The 14,460-nt window shown below is 38.6% G+C and overlaps 2 protein-coding genes across 3 annotated transcripts; both read right to left on the reverse strand.

Moving 5' to 3' along the window:
- Positions 1-25: 25 nt before the first annotated feature.
- On the reverse strand, positions 26-9,078 carry LOC136243108 (tyrosine-protein kinase-like). The gene is made up of 3 exons (XM_066034624.1): positions 8,472-9,078; positions 7,692-7,992; positions 26-1,494 (listed from the first exon to the last, which is right to left on the reverse strand). The coding sequence occupies exons 1-3, from the start codon at positions 9,001-9,003 to the stop codon at positions 336-338; spliced, it is 1,992 nt and encodes a 663-aa protein (XP_065890696.1). The 5' UTR covers positions 9,004-9,078; the 3' UTR covers positions 26-335.
- Positions 9,079-9,120: 42 nt separating this feature from the next.
- Positions 9,121-14,350, reverse strand: LOC136243134 (cerebral cavernous malformations protein 2 homolog). 2 transcript variants are annotated; one of them, XM_066034655.1, is made up of 9 exons: positions 14,048-14,350; positions 13,795-13,983; positions 11,413-11,511; positions 11,275-11,362; positions 10,125-10,145; positions 9,920-10,057; positions 9,666-9,868; positions 9,467-9,608; positions 9,121-9,417 (listed from the first exon to the last, which is right to left on the reverse strand). In XM_066034655.1, exons 1-9 carry the CDS (start codon positions 14,111-14,113, stop codon positions 9,239-9,241), a joined length of 1,125 nt encoding a protein of 374 aa, XP_065890727.1. In that variant the 5' UTR covers positions 14,114-14,350; the 3' UTR covers positions 9,121-9,238. The 2 variants fall into 2 exon arrangements, with proteins under 2 accessions (XP_065890727.1, XP_065890726.1); XM_066034654.1 differs by having other exon boundaries at positions 9,920-10,037; positions 10,093-10,145.
- Positions 14,351-14,460: the final 110 nt, after the last annotated feature.

Consider the following 14,460-nt stretch of genomic DNA (forward strand, 5'->3'; position numbering starts at 1 on the left):
AGGATTCTTGCCGATATATGCGTCACCAAACACACGATGACGTCAACAAGGGACCATATATTTATTACTCAAAGGAGATTATAACGCACAGGTATTGATCATAAAAATTATTACAAAACTGATTAAGTGTAGGGGAATTAATTACAGTGGGGGGGAGGGAGTTCCATAAGATTACAGTAAAGGGAAAATTTATATGAAGTTTGTAATTGGGTAAAGTATCCTCTTCTGACCATAACTGACTGTACACACCAAGTTTCATTATTCCACATTTTGCTATATATTTGAAAACACACTGTACAGACATGAAAAATACAAACATAATTATCATAATTTATTCATACTTCACTTTCTTTGAAGAATTCTTTTAACTCGTACTGAACTGTTTCAAAGGTTGGCCTGGATATAGAAACATCTCTCCAACACTCTCTCATGATGTCATACAATTTCTCTGGACAGCCATCAGGACATGGCATCCGATAACCTTTCTGTATCACCCCTACTGCTTGAGCATTGTTCATAGTGGAATATGGTACACTACCATGAGACATCACTTCATACAAGAGAATCCCATAAGACCACACATCAGATTTTAAGCTGAACTTGCTGTGTAGGACCACTTCTGGAGCTGCCCACTTGGGGGAAAATGTTGTCCCAGAAGGTGCTTCATAAACATCATGAATCAGGAATTGAGCTAGACCAAAGTGAGCAATCTTACAGACAAGATGCTTAGAGTCTTGTACAACGAACACATTTCTAGCAGCAAGGTCACAATGAACTACACATATACTCTCAAGGTAAGTCATGCCAGAACACACCTGTAAGGCCATGTATATTAACTGGTGGACACTTAAAGAGTGACCAGAATATCCAAGGTACTCTAACAAGCTACCGTGTTTAATTTGTTCCATTACAATACAGATAGGCTCCTCTCGGGTACACACAGCCAATAGTGTTATCAAGTTGGGATGACGAAACTGTTTCATCAATTCAACTTCTTCGATAAACTTTGAAGTACTTGTTAACTCTACTTGAACCTTCACAGTTACTGGAGTTGTGTTGTTCCATGTTCCTTCCCAAATTTCACCAAATTGACCAGGTCCTAACCTCTTTATAAGACAGACAGAACTTCTATCAGTCTCCCAAATGTCATCAGCCAACTGGTCTGTACTACTGCCAGTATTTGTAATAACAGTCTGTGGCTCCTCAGTGATAATACATGGAGTTAGTAACTTGGAACACAAACCATCTGCCACCAAACTATAGTATGACACTAACTCTTGTACATTGTAAAATGTTGATTCACTGTCAACGTAACATCTTCCGTTCTCCAGTTTGTAAATCTTGTAGTGTCTAACTTTGTCAACATCTCTGACAGCAAGAGAGTATCCACCTGGTGTCTTCTCACTGCAACGAACAAGAAATGACCCAACAGTGTTCATTTCTTGCATCAGCTGAATCTCAGCATCCAAGCGCTTGATAGCTCCAAAGAACCAGCTAAAGTGACAGACAAATATTATTACTACAGCACAGACCAACACTCTTATAGCACAAACATTAAAAGAATGTAAGACGCCGGTCACTCACTTATGCAACTTCTATGAGGCAGCATCAACATGCATATCATTACTGCAAACTTGTAGGACCCAAACAACATTGAAAAGTACTGCACTAGAATTACAAAGTTGTGCAGTATCAGAGGAGCTAGGGCACATATGTGGGCTACTCTATTTAATCACATATTACTATTTGGAATTCTAGTCTCAATAGTCATAATACAAAACCAGCAAATGTTGGGACACAGTAGATACTTAGATAGCACTTCACGTAAGATTCTTTGTTTTGAAAGAGCCCTTGTTAGGTGAGTAAAATAGTGATTTTTTTTTCCATTTCATCAAGGGCTCTTACAAAACAAAGTGTAGCCTTGGAGTTTACATAGTAAAGTGCTATTTAAATATCAACTGAGCCCCAGTTAACTTCATTGTTGGTTGGTTTTTGTACTGTGATTGTAATAATTAATTAAAACTAGTGGCATGCTATACATGTCCTACTTTCGGCATCAAAAAGATAGGTCATTTATTTGTTTTAAGAGGAAACAAGTACACAGAAAAATATTTTCAACTAGAGTAGGGACCATAGCACATCGATAAAAAGTACTGAAACAAGTTGGAGTAGTGCACAATATTAAATCACAGTAAAACAATAAGAAGTGTTATATCCCTACTGTGCTCAAGATACCAATGGAAATGCACAGTAGGGATATAACACTTCTTATTGTTTTACTGTGATTTAATATCGTGCACTACTCCAACTTGTTTCAGTACTTTTTATCGATGTGCTATGGTCCCTACTCTAGTTGAAAATTCCAAATTTTTCTGTGTAGTTGTTTGTTAACTTTTTTTTGTAAATAATTATTATGACTGGTGAACCCACACATACCGCATCTGAAATGGCACTGCGCGCCTTAATTATCATCTGAAAAGTGAAGTACCCATTACGCTTCATTGTCAGCTATGTTCAACCTGTTACACAGCAGTACAAATCAAGAACTGTTTGAAAAGCACCTCTGCTATCAAATTAGCCACTATGACAAATACGGACAATTTCTGTTATGAAGGGAAGCCATCACGTACTACCGCCAAATCGACACTTTTTGCTGTCAGCAAAGATGAATGGGACACAAAGGAGGACACTTGTAAGTCCATGAAGAATGCATTGTACGTACTGTGGTATGCCAAAAGGCACCTGTCGAGCCAAAGCGATGTCGAACAGTGAAAAAATCAAGCCCGTAGCCTTAGCCGTTATAGAGTTACGCTTGTCTGAAGGCATCAGTCAGTCAGTCACTAGAAAATTCCATTAAATAATTAAAAAAAAAAAATTCTGTAGCAACTTGTTGAAAGCATTTTGGGTCAATCTGAAAGTTTGTTTGGGCTTAGTTTTACCTAACCAATACTGCCTCATCATCGTCATGGGAAATTAAGGCTGTTTTTTGGGTGATATTATTTCGTGGGCCACGCCTACTCCTTTGTGGTCCTTACTATACAGTACTATCGTTATTGTTATTAAAGCTTTACAGTGACCAGCACTGAAGGTCTGACAGCAACATGTGCTGCAGCCTTAGGATTACCTAACCTAGCAAACTGGAACTGGAAACTCGTACTGTATGATACTATCGTACTGTATAATACAAGTTTACTATGCTCCACTAATCCAGTACATTTAGTTTGGATACTTCACTCACACTGAATTTGTGCATGACAGATTTTCTTTTGACTAGCAAAATTAGCTGTATGGCTATAGGTGGAGTAACAATTATTTTAAAGCCATATTGCTGTACCTATTGAAATAAATAAGCAGCGAGTTTAATGGGCCCACAATACACTATTGACCATCCCAGCACACACCAGAACACTCAGTGATGGGGTAACGTGTTATGTAATATATATAACGTTACATACCGGTAATATATATTGCAATTCACAAGTCTGAGTGTTACTTTTCGAAATGCAGTACGCAGTGTTGGGCAAGTTATTTTGTAAAAGTAACTAGTTACATATTACATGCAACTGAACTATTTAGTTACAGTTACATATTACCCATAAAATAAAGTAGCTATAATAATATTACATATTATATTACTTTGTGTCTACAGCCTTAAGCTGTCACGTGTGAAACTACCACCTTATCACGTGACATACTTGCATTGTTGGACAATGTGCAAATCTTGGTTATAAGTAAGAAGCTGGTGAATAAGCTTCATTACTTCGTTGTGGCTAGGCGTTACTCAGCAGATTACTAACAAGATTAGTAACTTTGTTACTTGTAGTAATAATATTATGTAATATTAGATTCGTTACAGTAACTACATTACTTAGGTAACGCGTAACATTTGTAAGTAAAGTAACTTGAGTTATATTACCAGTTTTTATAGTGTATTTTGTTATATTACTTAGTTACCATAAAAGTAATAATATTATGTAACGCATTACTCCCAACACTGACAGTGCATTACTTTTGGAAACCTATAAACTCATTACTAGTATGAATAAAGTATTAAATATTATTATGTAACGAGTAGCCAGAAATGGAAACCTTACCACAATGTATTATGATGAGCAAGTAACGCATTATAAATGGCTTTTACTACCAATTACTATTAATTCATCACCTCACAAGTTAATTCATTAACCTTACATCTATAATGTGCTGCATGTAAGTGCATGACTGATGTGCATCAACTAGTAATGCATACTGTGTGAAAACATGTATGTGGTTTATATGCTTAAACACGTTCACTTAGTTGCCTTGTAATAATAGAAAAACAACTTAGCAGCTATAAGTTATATTTTTACTACTATAATGTAATATTAAGTTACACTATATGTAGCTGTAATATATTACATTGCTAAAAAGTAATATATTACTTTCATAAAGTAACTTCCCCAACACTACTTTTAATAAACCTTTCACATAAGTAGGAAACAAAATTGGGTCAATATAGTATTTTTGAAGTTAACTATAACTGCCAGCCACTTGAGCTTGGTATAACCAGCTTGGACTCATCAACATCATCATTGATCAATCTTTAGATCCAACTATGATTTAGGTAACCAGTGCTGAAATAGTGGACCTTCTGTTTATACAGTGTACATCAGATTCACTTCCTTTGAGATTGTTAACTTTTTCCGCTATAAAAGTTTCATTGCTTTACAAAATAACACGCATGTCAAAAAAAAATTTCTAAAGACAAACATTTAATTTCCAGAATTATGGTATACTTGTTTCTTCCATCATCCAACAACACAGGACACATGGGATTATAAGCATCACCTCAACAGGCAGGATGTGTAGGAATGGCAGATGTACAAGAGACCATTCTTTGATGGTATAGTGGCTGCAAAGAGCAATAATACTCTCTATGTTGTACTACTGCAAGTGAATATACTAGCAACTATTCCATCCAGCGTTGAAACCGAGTTGGGTCACCCGGTTCATCCAGGTCAGACTTGCTTTAAAAATTATCTGGGTCTGACCCGGATTGGATCATGTGCAAAGCAAATGAATTAGTTAGATGGTACGAAGTGTATCAACGCGTCATAGTCAAGTCCTGATGCAATCCAGCTTCTTTAGTGAGCCACACCCACTTATCGGATGACTGCTTGCGTGCAGCCACGCCCATTTATCGGTGATGGTAAAGTCTACAGGTAAGCACAAAACTATGCTTATAGCTGCCTACTAGCTTATGTGGAGCCACACCCACTATCGATTGTTGCTGTACGAGATATGGTCAAGGCCAGTTTCTTTCATGAGCCACACCCCTTTATATCAGGAATGTGTCATACTTTTTAAAATTACGGTGTGTTAGGTATGCACAATGCCACACCCACTTGCAGGAAACTTATCTTGCTTTCTGCTAACTTATGTGGAATCATGCCCACTGACTAACATCGTTAAGTACAGACAACCTTGTGCTTAATGCGCTAGTTGGCACTCAAAATGTAGCTCTTGGCGCATGCCTCACTTTTAATTAATCCAGGTCACATCTGGGTCTGACCTGGATTGTTATCCGGGTCAGCGGGTCATCCGGATCAGCAGCAGTGACCCGGTTTCAATGCTGATTCCATCCCAATTGCTACTGTTATTATTTTGGGCACTCAACCAGCTACCTTGAGTACAATCCCAGATTGCTTTGTGGTGAGGGAGAGGGGGTTAGGAAGATTAGAACTTTCAAGTATAAGGTCTATAGTAATAGTTGCAGTATATTGGACAGGTAATGGTGGATAATTACTAACCTGTTATGAACAACATACAAGCAATACCAAACTCTGTAACTTCCAGCACAAGGATCACATGATTCATACTTCTAATGATTGTTTACCCAACATTCAAAAGAAAGTTGAACCACATTATTGGAACAAGATTTGCATGTATAGTATACCTATTGATGGCTGGTAGTAAATAACCACCATAATATGGTGGAGCACTGGACTGGAACATGTTTGAACAAACATTTGAACCTCTGTTGGTCATGGATTTCCATGCCAGCATTCCCCACTTTAACTTAATCAATTTAACAATAGTTGGCTTCCTTCCATCCGAAGTGATTACATTAAAAATCACTTGACATTGAAGTGCCACAACCATACAAGTGAACACTTCCATATTAGTAGATCATATGATCAGCTTGTTTACATGAGTTCAATTAGGGATCATAGAAATAAAAGTAGTGAAGGAAGGAAGGGAGGGAGGGAGGAAGGGAGGTCACCTACACCTGCAGATGTACTAGTGGAGACAGACTGTGAAGTAGGGATTAAATTTCCACTAGTATATCTGCAGGTGTAGGTGATCTCTCTTGTTTCACTACTTTTTATTTCCACTAATCGAACTTAAAAATTCCAAGTATGAGAAGCGCCTATACAATCAATAGAGTTACTATGGGCAGATTATAAATGTGATGGTCACGCCACAGTGAATCAACATTTTGCACTGCCAGAAAAAAAGGAAATAGGACACAAAGGAGGACAAATCATGCATGCATTGTACATACTGTGGTATACCAAAAGGCACACTGAATAACTTTTATTGGAAGCATTTCAGGTCACACTGAAGGTACTTTAGGACTTGGTTATACCTAACCAAGGAGCAGCTGGTCAATATTTATTGTGAGAAAGTACAAACCTCCACAATCCCTACTATTGTACTGTACCAGGTAGCCATGATCACATGATCACATCATAAGGAACTACAAGGACTAATTTCATACACAATTTCACAACAAATTTTTTTATCTTTCCAAAATAAATTGTGACCGGATCTGCGAAAACCCAACATAATGGCGCAAACCTAAATTTTCAGTATTATAGGCTATTGATTGCAATGCATAAAATATTTGTGTAAATGAAAAAAAGTTCGTAAAAATTTTAAATGCTTTGTTCTTTATGAAGAAAGGGTGTAATGATAAAAACATGGGTACCATCTTATTCGCCTACTCTAGAGGAGTTCGAATATCTTTGTTTTGTAGCAGTAGCCTACAGGATATGTGAGTTATGGGTGTTTGTTTACGTCATGTCGAAGTGGTCGTATGCGATCGATTTTTCTTCACTGATTTTGTCTCTGTATGTAGTGAAGAAAGGTGGTAGGAGAAAAACTCACCATGTAATGGACTCCCCTATTCATGGCGAACATGATGGTGAAAGTTGCAACTCTGTACCGCATTGCACTTGTAAGTTACAGTCGTTTTTGTGAGCACCTGTAATTTATTTTCCCAATACTTGCTGTACAAATCGATCTTTCTGTTGCTGCTACTTTGTAGGGCTGTAACTCCAAAAGTTGTTGGCATACAAGGCTGAAACTTGGCCTGAGCATGCATTCGGCTAAGTAGATTATAAATATTCAATAATAAAGAATTTGAAAATGCGCCATTATGTCGGGTTTTCACAGATTCGGTCACAATTGTATGGTATCCCACATTACAAAACCATGTAGGCAGTCTTCTTGGGAAAAGTTTGTGAGTCCTCTGGTTAATGGTCATGTAACAGAATTTTTGGGAAACAAAAACAGTTAAATGAGTTTGCATTGGACAAAAGTTTGGATGGTTTCTCAACCATATACTACAAATCACCAGCTACATTTCACACAACATTTCTACGTGTTACAAATTCATGTACGGCTTACTACTACTTTGTTACACTTACTCTTCAGCTTCTAATGACTGAAATATTGCTACATAATTCCTAGGGATGAATCCTTCTTTGCCAGAGTGTTTTTCCTTAGCTAGCCACCAGTCACCTTTGTCGTTTAATATATAGAACAGGTCTCCCTTGTTAAAGCTAAGGTCATCACTATCATCAGTGGAGTAGTCGTATTTTGCCACATACAACTGGTGGGGATCAACATTGGCTTGTTTGGAGATGGGTACACTTTCTGGTGTGTGTCCATTCATGTGGCCCCCATTGTGATTGATAGAGCTTGGAACAGTGACAGCCTGTGTTGTGTCTGTGAGCAAAAGTGATGACAATGTGGGGGTCACAGCATGTACTTGTGAGCAAACACACATAGTTTATCACAGACCCTTTTCTCCAGGGTGGTGCTGCACCCTCTCCAAAAGTGTCTGGTGTATTGCCTATACCTTTTTTGGTCTAGTGAGTGATGATTAGTATTTAATGGCTACACAAGAGGTGACAATTAAATAGTAAACATCATCATTTTGACAGCATGTACAGGCTTTACTAAATTGTCACCTCTTATGTAGTTAGTAAACACCAATCATCACTCGCCAGACTTGATGATTTCTGGGACAAAACTGGTATAGGCATTACAGGGAGGGGACGTTTATAATCTCTAATTGATAAATGCCACCCCAGCGAAAAGGGTGCGAAGATGACACTAATACATACATGTGCACTCACGCACACAAACAGATTATAGCTATAGGTTCATATGTATCGACACATACAACTACTATACATACTTACCATCTATGGGAGGTTTAATGCGGTATTTGTGAATGCTTATAATCGATTTTCGTTTTACTTGTGGGCTTTTCTTCTTCGGTTGATGTACAAAGTCTTTGATCATTACGGTCTGGTGTGAATTAGCCTCCTTCAACTTGCTGTGAGCCTCCACACAGTCAATACACAATGCAGCTTGACAGTCTACACACCACTTGTATACCTCAGCACTGCTGTCCTCACAGTGGCTACACTTCACCTCTGCCAACTTATCTATCTTCTCTTCCCGTCTCTTAAAGATATTCACCAAACAAGCGAAGGTCTGGTTAGTGGGTAGAGATGCTATTCCTTCCTGTGGTAGTGATGCGAGGCACAGTGGACAGCCCAGTTCAATATATTTTATTGATCTTTTCTCGACGCTGTGGTCGATACATCGTTTACAAAACGTGTGTAAGCAGGGTACAGTCACCGGATCGGTAAATAGGTCTCCGCAAATCTTACAAGTAATCTGCTCCTCAATCAACTCCCAACCCTTCGCCTCTCCGAGGTTCGCCATATTCCGATCACACACTGCTCCATAATAATAATATACTCCAGGATATTAGTAAGAATATAGATTATTTGAGTGGAAGCCGTACGTGGATTGAGTTTAAATATGCTGCATGACGTAATATTCACGTGATTCAACTCTTTTTTCAGTACGCTGTATACAGTACAATTGAACAAAATTACAGTTTTAGATCGCCACAACTTTACATATGCAAAACTGATTTGGTGCAGTGGTGAAGCCGCTATGTGTCAATGTGTTCAAAGTTTTGTTCTACAGTCTGCATCTCTTGGTCAATACCAGCCAACATCTGGTCCAAGTCTTGTTCACCTGGTGAGGAAGAGAAGGCTCCCATGAGACCTTGAGATGATAGAAACTCATTAAACTCCTGATTGTCTTCTTCTGGGATAAATGATTTCATACCTGGCAAGGAAATGATAAGCATACTTAGTTACACCATGACTTCTCTTACCGGGTAACAAAAATTTTCTGTCGTCTCCGTACAACTCTTGTAGTTTCGTACAAAACTCTGTGACATGCATGTTATCCTCACGATACTGACGCAACAAAGAGGCAAACTCTTTTATCTCCTGATAACCCATTTGTTTGTTGAGCTGTGTATAGCGGACCAAATAACACACTACAAGTACAATACAATGATAATGACTGACCCTCTCCATGTATCGCTGAACTACAGCCTCAGCAGAGTTCTCATCGTCATCATCTGACAAATCATCATCTTCTTCAGGAAATGCCTCTGAGAGTCTTGAAGTTCTTTTGGCCTCCTGTACTAACTTGTTAGTAAGTGTTTGACCTGGGAACTCATCTTCTTCTGAGTCACTTTCACTATTGCTGGCATCTAATTTTATAGAAGCTGTTAAAACAGCTAATTAATTGTTAATAGCTAGAGATGAGGTGACCCTACCCTTCCTTCTACTGCTCTGTCTCCTCTGAACAGCTGACCCTGATGGCTGTAGTGGTGGCTTTGAGTATACCAACTGCAGAGCTTGTTGTAGGATTGTACAGATGTCTTCAGCATCTGCCTGTGAAGAGGTAACTACTACTACACACAGCAGAAAGACAAATGTGATTACTAACTGTATTCTTGCAGCATATGATGTGGCACTTACACTTTGCCTTCTGAGAATCACCTGAAGGGGACAACACAACCCATTAATACAGCAACACAATTACATGAACAATAATATGGTACAAGACTACCTGTACAGCTATGAAATGTTCAACAGAAACATTACTGTTAAAGATTGAGGAGAAGTGGACCGTAACGATCCTCTTTTCTGAAGCTGACAGCCAAGAGTGATGTTTGGAAACCAATGTTTACTGGAAACTGATACTAAATCAGGATTGCTTAGCAACAAGAACAGATTGGTGGAACAGTGGTACGAGGACTAATGCTTGCTCCTTCTGGATTCACCACTAAATTGCTTTGGTTGAATATGATTAAATATGTGACTGAGCTATTGTCATGTCAATGGCTCTAATATGTATTGTATGGTTGGGAGAAAGGGGGCTTGCTCCCTGTGTACCCCTACCCCCCGACAACATTGTGTGTCAGATACCTAGTCTAAATAAATGGTCGGTCATCCAATACAATGTCAACACTGTGTGTGCATATACTAAGTTAGAGCAATGTAATTATCAAACAGTCTATGACTACCTACACCTCTTCAAACTCAACACTCATTGTGAGGTTCAATAATAACAGTTCTGATGATTTGTGTTAACACTCTACAGTTAGTATTTGGTTGATCAAATTTATCTCAGTAAACACCAAGCAAAACATTACCACCCAAAATGAACAACACAGCAATTATCATAGGTGTAGGAAGCGCCCCCCCTCATCTCTTAAGTTCTCAACTGTCTACTTACCACCAACGTTTCAAATTACTCTACAATTCACTATTCCATTCAATCAGCAATCCATATAGAATTTATGAAACAATCAGCTTACATATAGTGACTCCTCAGAAACACTTCAGATCGACGATTGTGGCAAGCACCTCTAAAATAATTTTCGTAGCGTTTGTGACTGACATGGGAGTAAATTACACATGTAAGAATACACTGCTAGAATGTTTCAAACATGTTTTACTGCTACAAATACTCTGAAATTCAATCTCGGAGCATCAGTTTTCAAATATTTTCCTGGAGGGGGGATGCCCCCAGACCCCCTAGTTTAGCTTCACATATGCTTTTATCCTACCATTGTCTGGCCCCCCCAACCACGAGGTGTTTGCTACGCCGTGGTAATACACTAACCAGCTTTTAGAAATAGTAAATGTTCCTGATCATCATTAACATAACTTAGTGAGGCAACTTCATGGATGGGTACTCTCAGGATTAACACCTATACATCACACATGGGATAGCATAGTATACTACAGTACATTAACATACTTGTTCTTGAGTTGCCTTGGAGAATTTGATACTATAAGCTGATAATCCAACAATGATATTATTCTCTGCTGTCACCTTCCATGGTAGCTGTCCTTGACGCTACACAATACATGCAAACGTTATTATACACTTTATATCACAACACAACACAATGATTATGTATAAGCTCAATATGTCTTTCTTTCATATTTTCTGATGACAGTGAATTGTAACTCAAAGGTCTGGCTGCAAAGTGTACACACTAATAACTCATGTGTATGTACAGTACCACTCAAATGCAACGTTGTCTTGCAAGAGTGCGAGTAATTAACAAACTCACTAATCAAAGGGCATGGCACTCATTTCACTTAAGTATTCATCCCATTTCATTCGGGATGAATACTCGCAAATGAAATGGGTGCCACGCCTTATGATTAGTTTTTAAATTGCTCACACTCTTGCGAGACAATGTTGCATTTGAGCGGTACTGTATTACTTTACATCTGACATGTACCTGGATTAATTATTAGTTTCACAAGAGGAGTGTCAAGGCACATTTAAATAATCATCACAGTAACAATGCTTGGCAGCATCATACACATTATAGCTGTAATAAAAAGTTGTTGACTTTGGTCGCACCTCAAAGTCGAGACCATATAGCATAATGTGTTTGATTATTCTATTACAGTATATCAAATTTTAAGGTATAGAGTGGCAGAGCTTGGCTCTACTCAAGTTAGCCAACTAAGCCTATTAAAAAGTGTCCTATAGTCTTTATCTTTTCTGTAAATGAGCGTGTCCTCATGTCCCAGCCCTCAAACTCCTCTTCCCTAGTTACGGACCCTGCTATTCCTACTGATAAATTTCTATTATATATACTTGGAATGCAACTAATGGAAGTCCCTTTATATGTGCATGTAACGTAAAAAGAGGCTAGACAGGTAGCTATAGTTCTAGGACTGCAATCCACCTACCTGACACTCAATAGACTATCAATGTCCATAACTCAACCTTTCCTGAACTAGTCCTTCACGGGCTAGTAAAATATGCTGTCTTATTGCACAGGCCACAGGGTATCCTACATGTATGTGTGTCAGGTAGGGTTACATCGGGATTGTTTGTGCAGTCTCTTCTATATATGTGAATGAGACTGCCATATAAGGTCTACTAGGTATAGCTTTCTTTTTAGGAAAAAGTGCACATAAAGAGGTGAGATCATATGGAACACTGACAGCCAACATGCTGCTTAGTTACAACAGGGAAGTGCAGCTATTTCATGAAGAGTTAGCTTTGGCCTGAGCTGCAAATTTTTAGCGTCATCAAAGTTGTCATTTAAGGCAGAGCAAAAAGTAAAAGTACACTGTTTGTAGAAGATGCTGAGGATTCTGAGACTACTTCAAAATGACAAAGCTATTTTTGGGAAAGGCATTTGTATGAGTGTTTGTATTTCTCAGAGTTGGGGGTAACTAGTTACTTTTGTAACTAAGTTACGTAACGGATTACTTTTAAAGTAACTAGTAATATAACTAGTTACTTGCTTTGTAACTAGTAACTTGTAACTAGGAGTAATTGTCTGAAAAGTAACTAATTACAATAGTAACTAATTACAATAGTTACATTGTAACTATAACTAATTATGCTTTAAAAGCAAGAGCACTTCAAATTTTTTGCCATATATGCTACAGCCACATTAAGTAGACAGATTCTGTGTACTGTTCTCTATGAGTAAAGATGTAGCAATAATTAAAACTGACCTGAAATAGCCACAGAATTGTTATTTCAAGTGCACATATGTATTGCATCCCTTACTGATGTATATCTGAGCGAACTTCATGTTACAAAAGCAAAAAACAAGTCATAATTTATACTACGAAAGTAACTAGTAACTAGAGTACTTAGTTACCTTTTGAAAAGTAACTGTAATTATAACTAAGTTACATGGGATAAAAGTAACGTGTAACTAGTAACTAGCTACTTTTCTGAAGTAACTACCCCAACTCTGGTAGTTCTTTACGCATGCACGTGGTCTGGTTGTGCAAGGCTAATAATTGAGGAACTGGTGTGTGTACTATCTGTCATTCCGTAGGAGGTCCTCTGCTGCAAGTGGTCTGACTAAACCATATAAAAGTGCAGTGGTCAGTTTTCCCCTGCCACAACTGGTCTCCAGATTCCCCACAAGCAGAACCTCAATAATCAGCTACTGCATGTGGCATTACATAGCAAATGTAAGTTTGGGGAGGGTACTAAATTGCAATGGTTTGAGGGGACAGTAGTCCATGCAGGTACACCTACATAGCACATGCATGTCATCTATGGTCCCTAGTATACCCACAAATAGCTCAAGAATTCAGAACCTATTAATTCATTAATCACCTGTCATCTTCTAATCCCACCCTGACTTACTCTTGCATTATCCAACCTGTCTAACAGGTACATTCTGTTGTTCATGTCAGCTTCCATGGGAATGTCCTGCAGGACCCCTACATAACGACACAACTTGTCCACAAATCCTTCCAGTAGCGATTCGGGGTTCCGTGTAACTAATTCTGCACTGCTTGGCTGCTTGACTGGAGTGTCGCCTGCTGCACGTACCTACGTACGAAATACACGCGAGCAGTTTTTACAACTGAGACTCTCTATATAAACGATATCTCACTTTGGTGGCTCCTCTTTGCTTGTCGCCACCAGGCGAAGGAGATGTTTGTCGTCTTAACGGGTTCATCGCTTCACCAGGCGTGGCAGTACGAGTCAAACAGCTACGCCCAGATCACTAACTAGTAAATCACCGGATACGTTACGGTTCATCACGAGATCTCAACCCTTAAGGTATGTATCATCTCACTGTGTTCCTTCACGCCTCACCAAAACGAGGGGAACATTGGGAGACGAGAGACTTCTTGTATGTAGTTCATCTTACTTCGTGTAGCCTATCGGGCGCTTCGGTATAACTAAATCTTATTAAGCGCTCATCAGAAAACAAACGCCTATAAAACGCCTAACGCCAATATATAATGCGCGAATGTTTTTTCCTAAAAAACAATACCTGCTCATTTGCAGACATAGTGATCA

The sequence above is a fragment of the Dysidea avara genome, chromosome 13 (assembly GCF_963678975.1).
Source record: "Dysidea avara chromosome 13, odDysAvar1.4, whole genome shotgun sequence".
NCBI lineage: Eukaryota > Metazoa > Porifera > Demospongiae > Dictyoceratida > Dysideidae > Dysidea > Dysidea avara.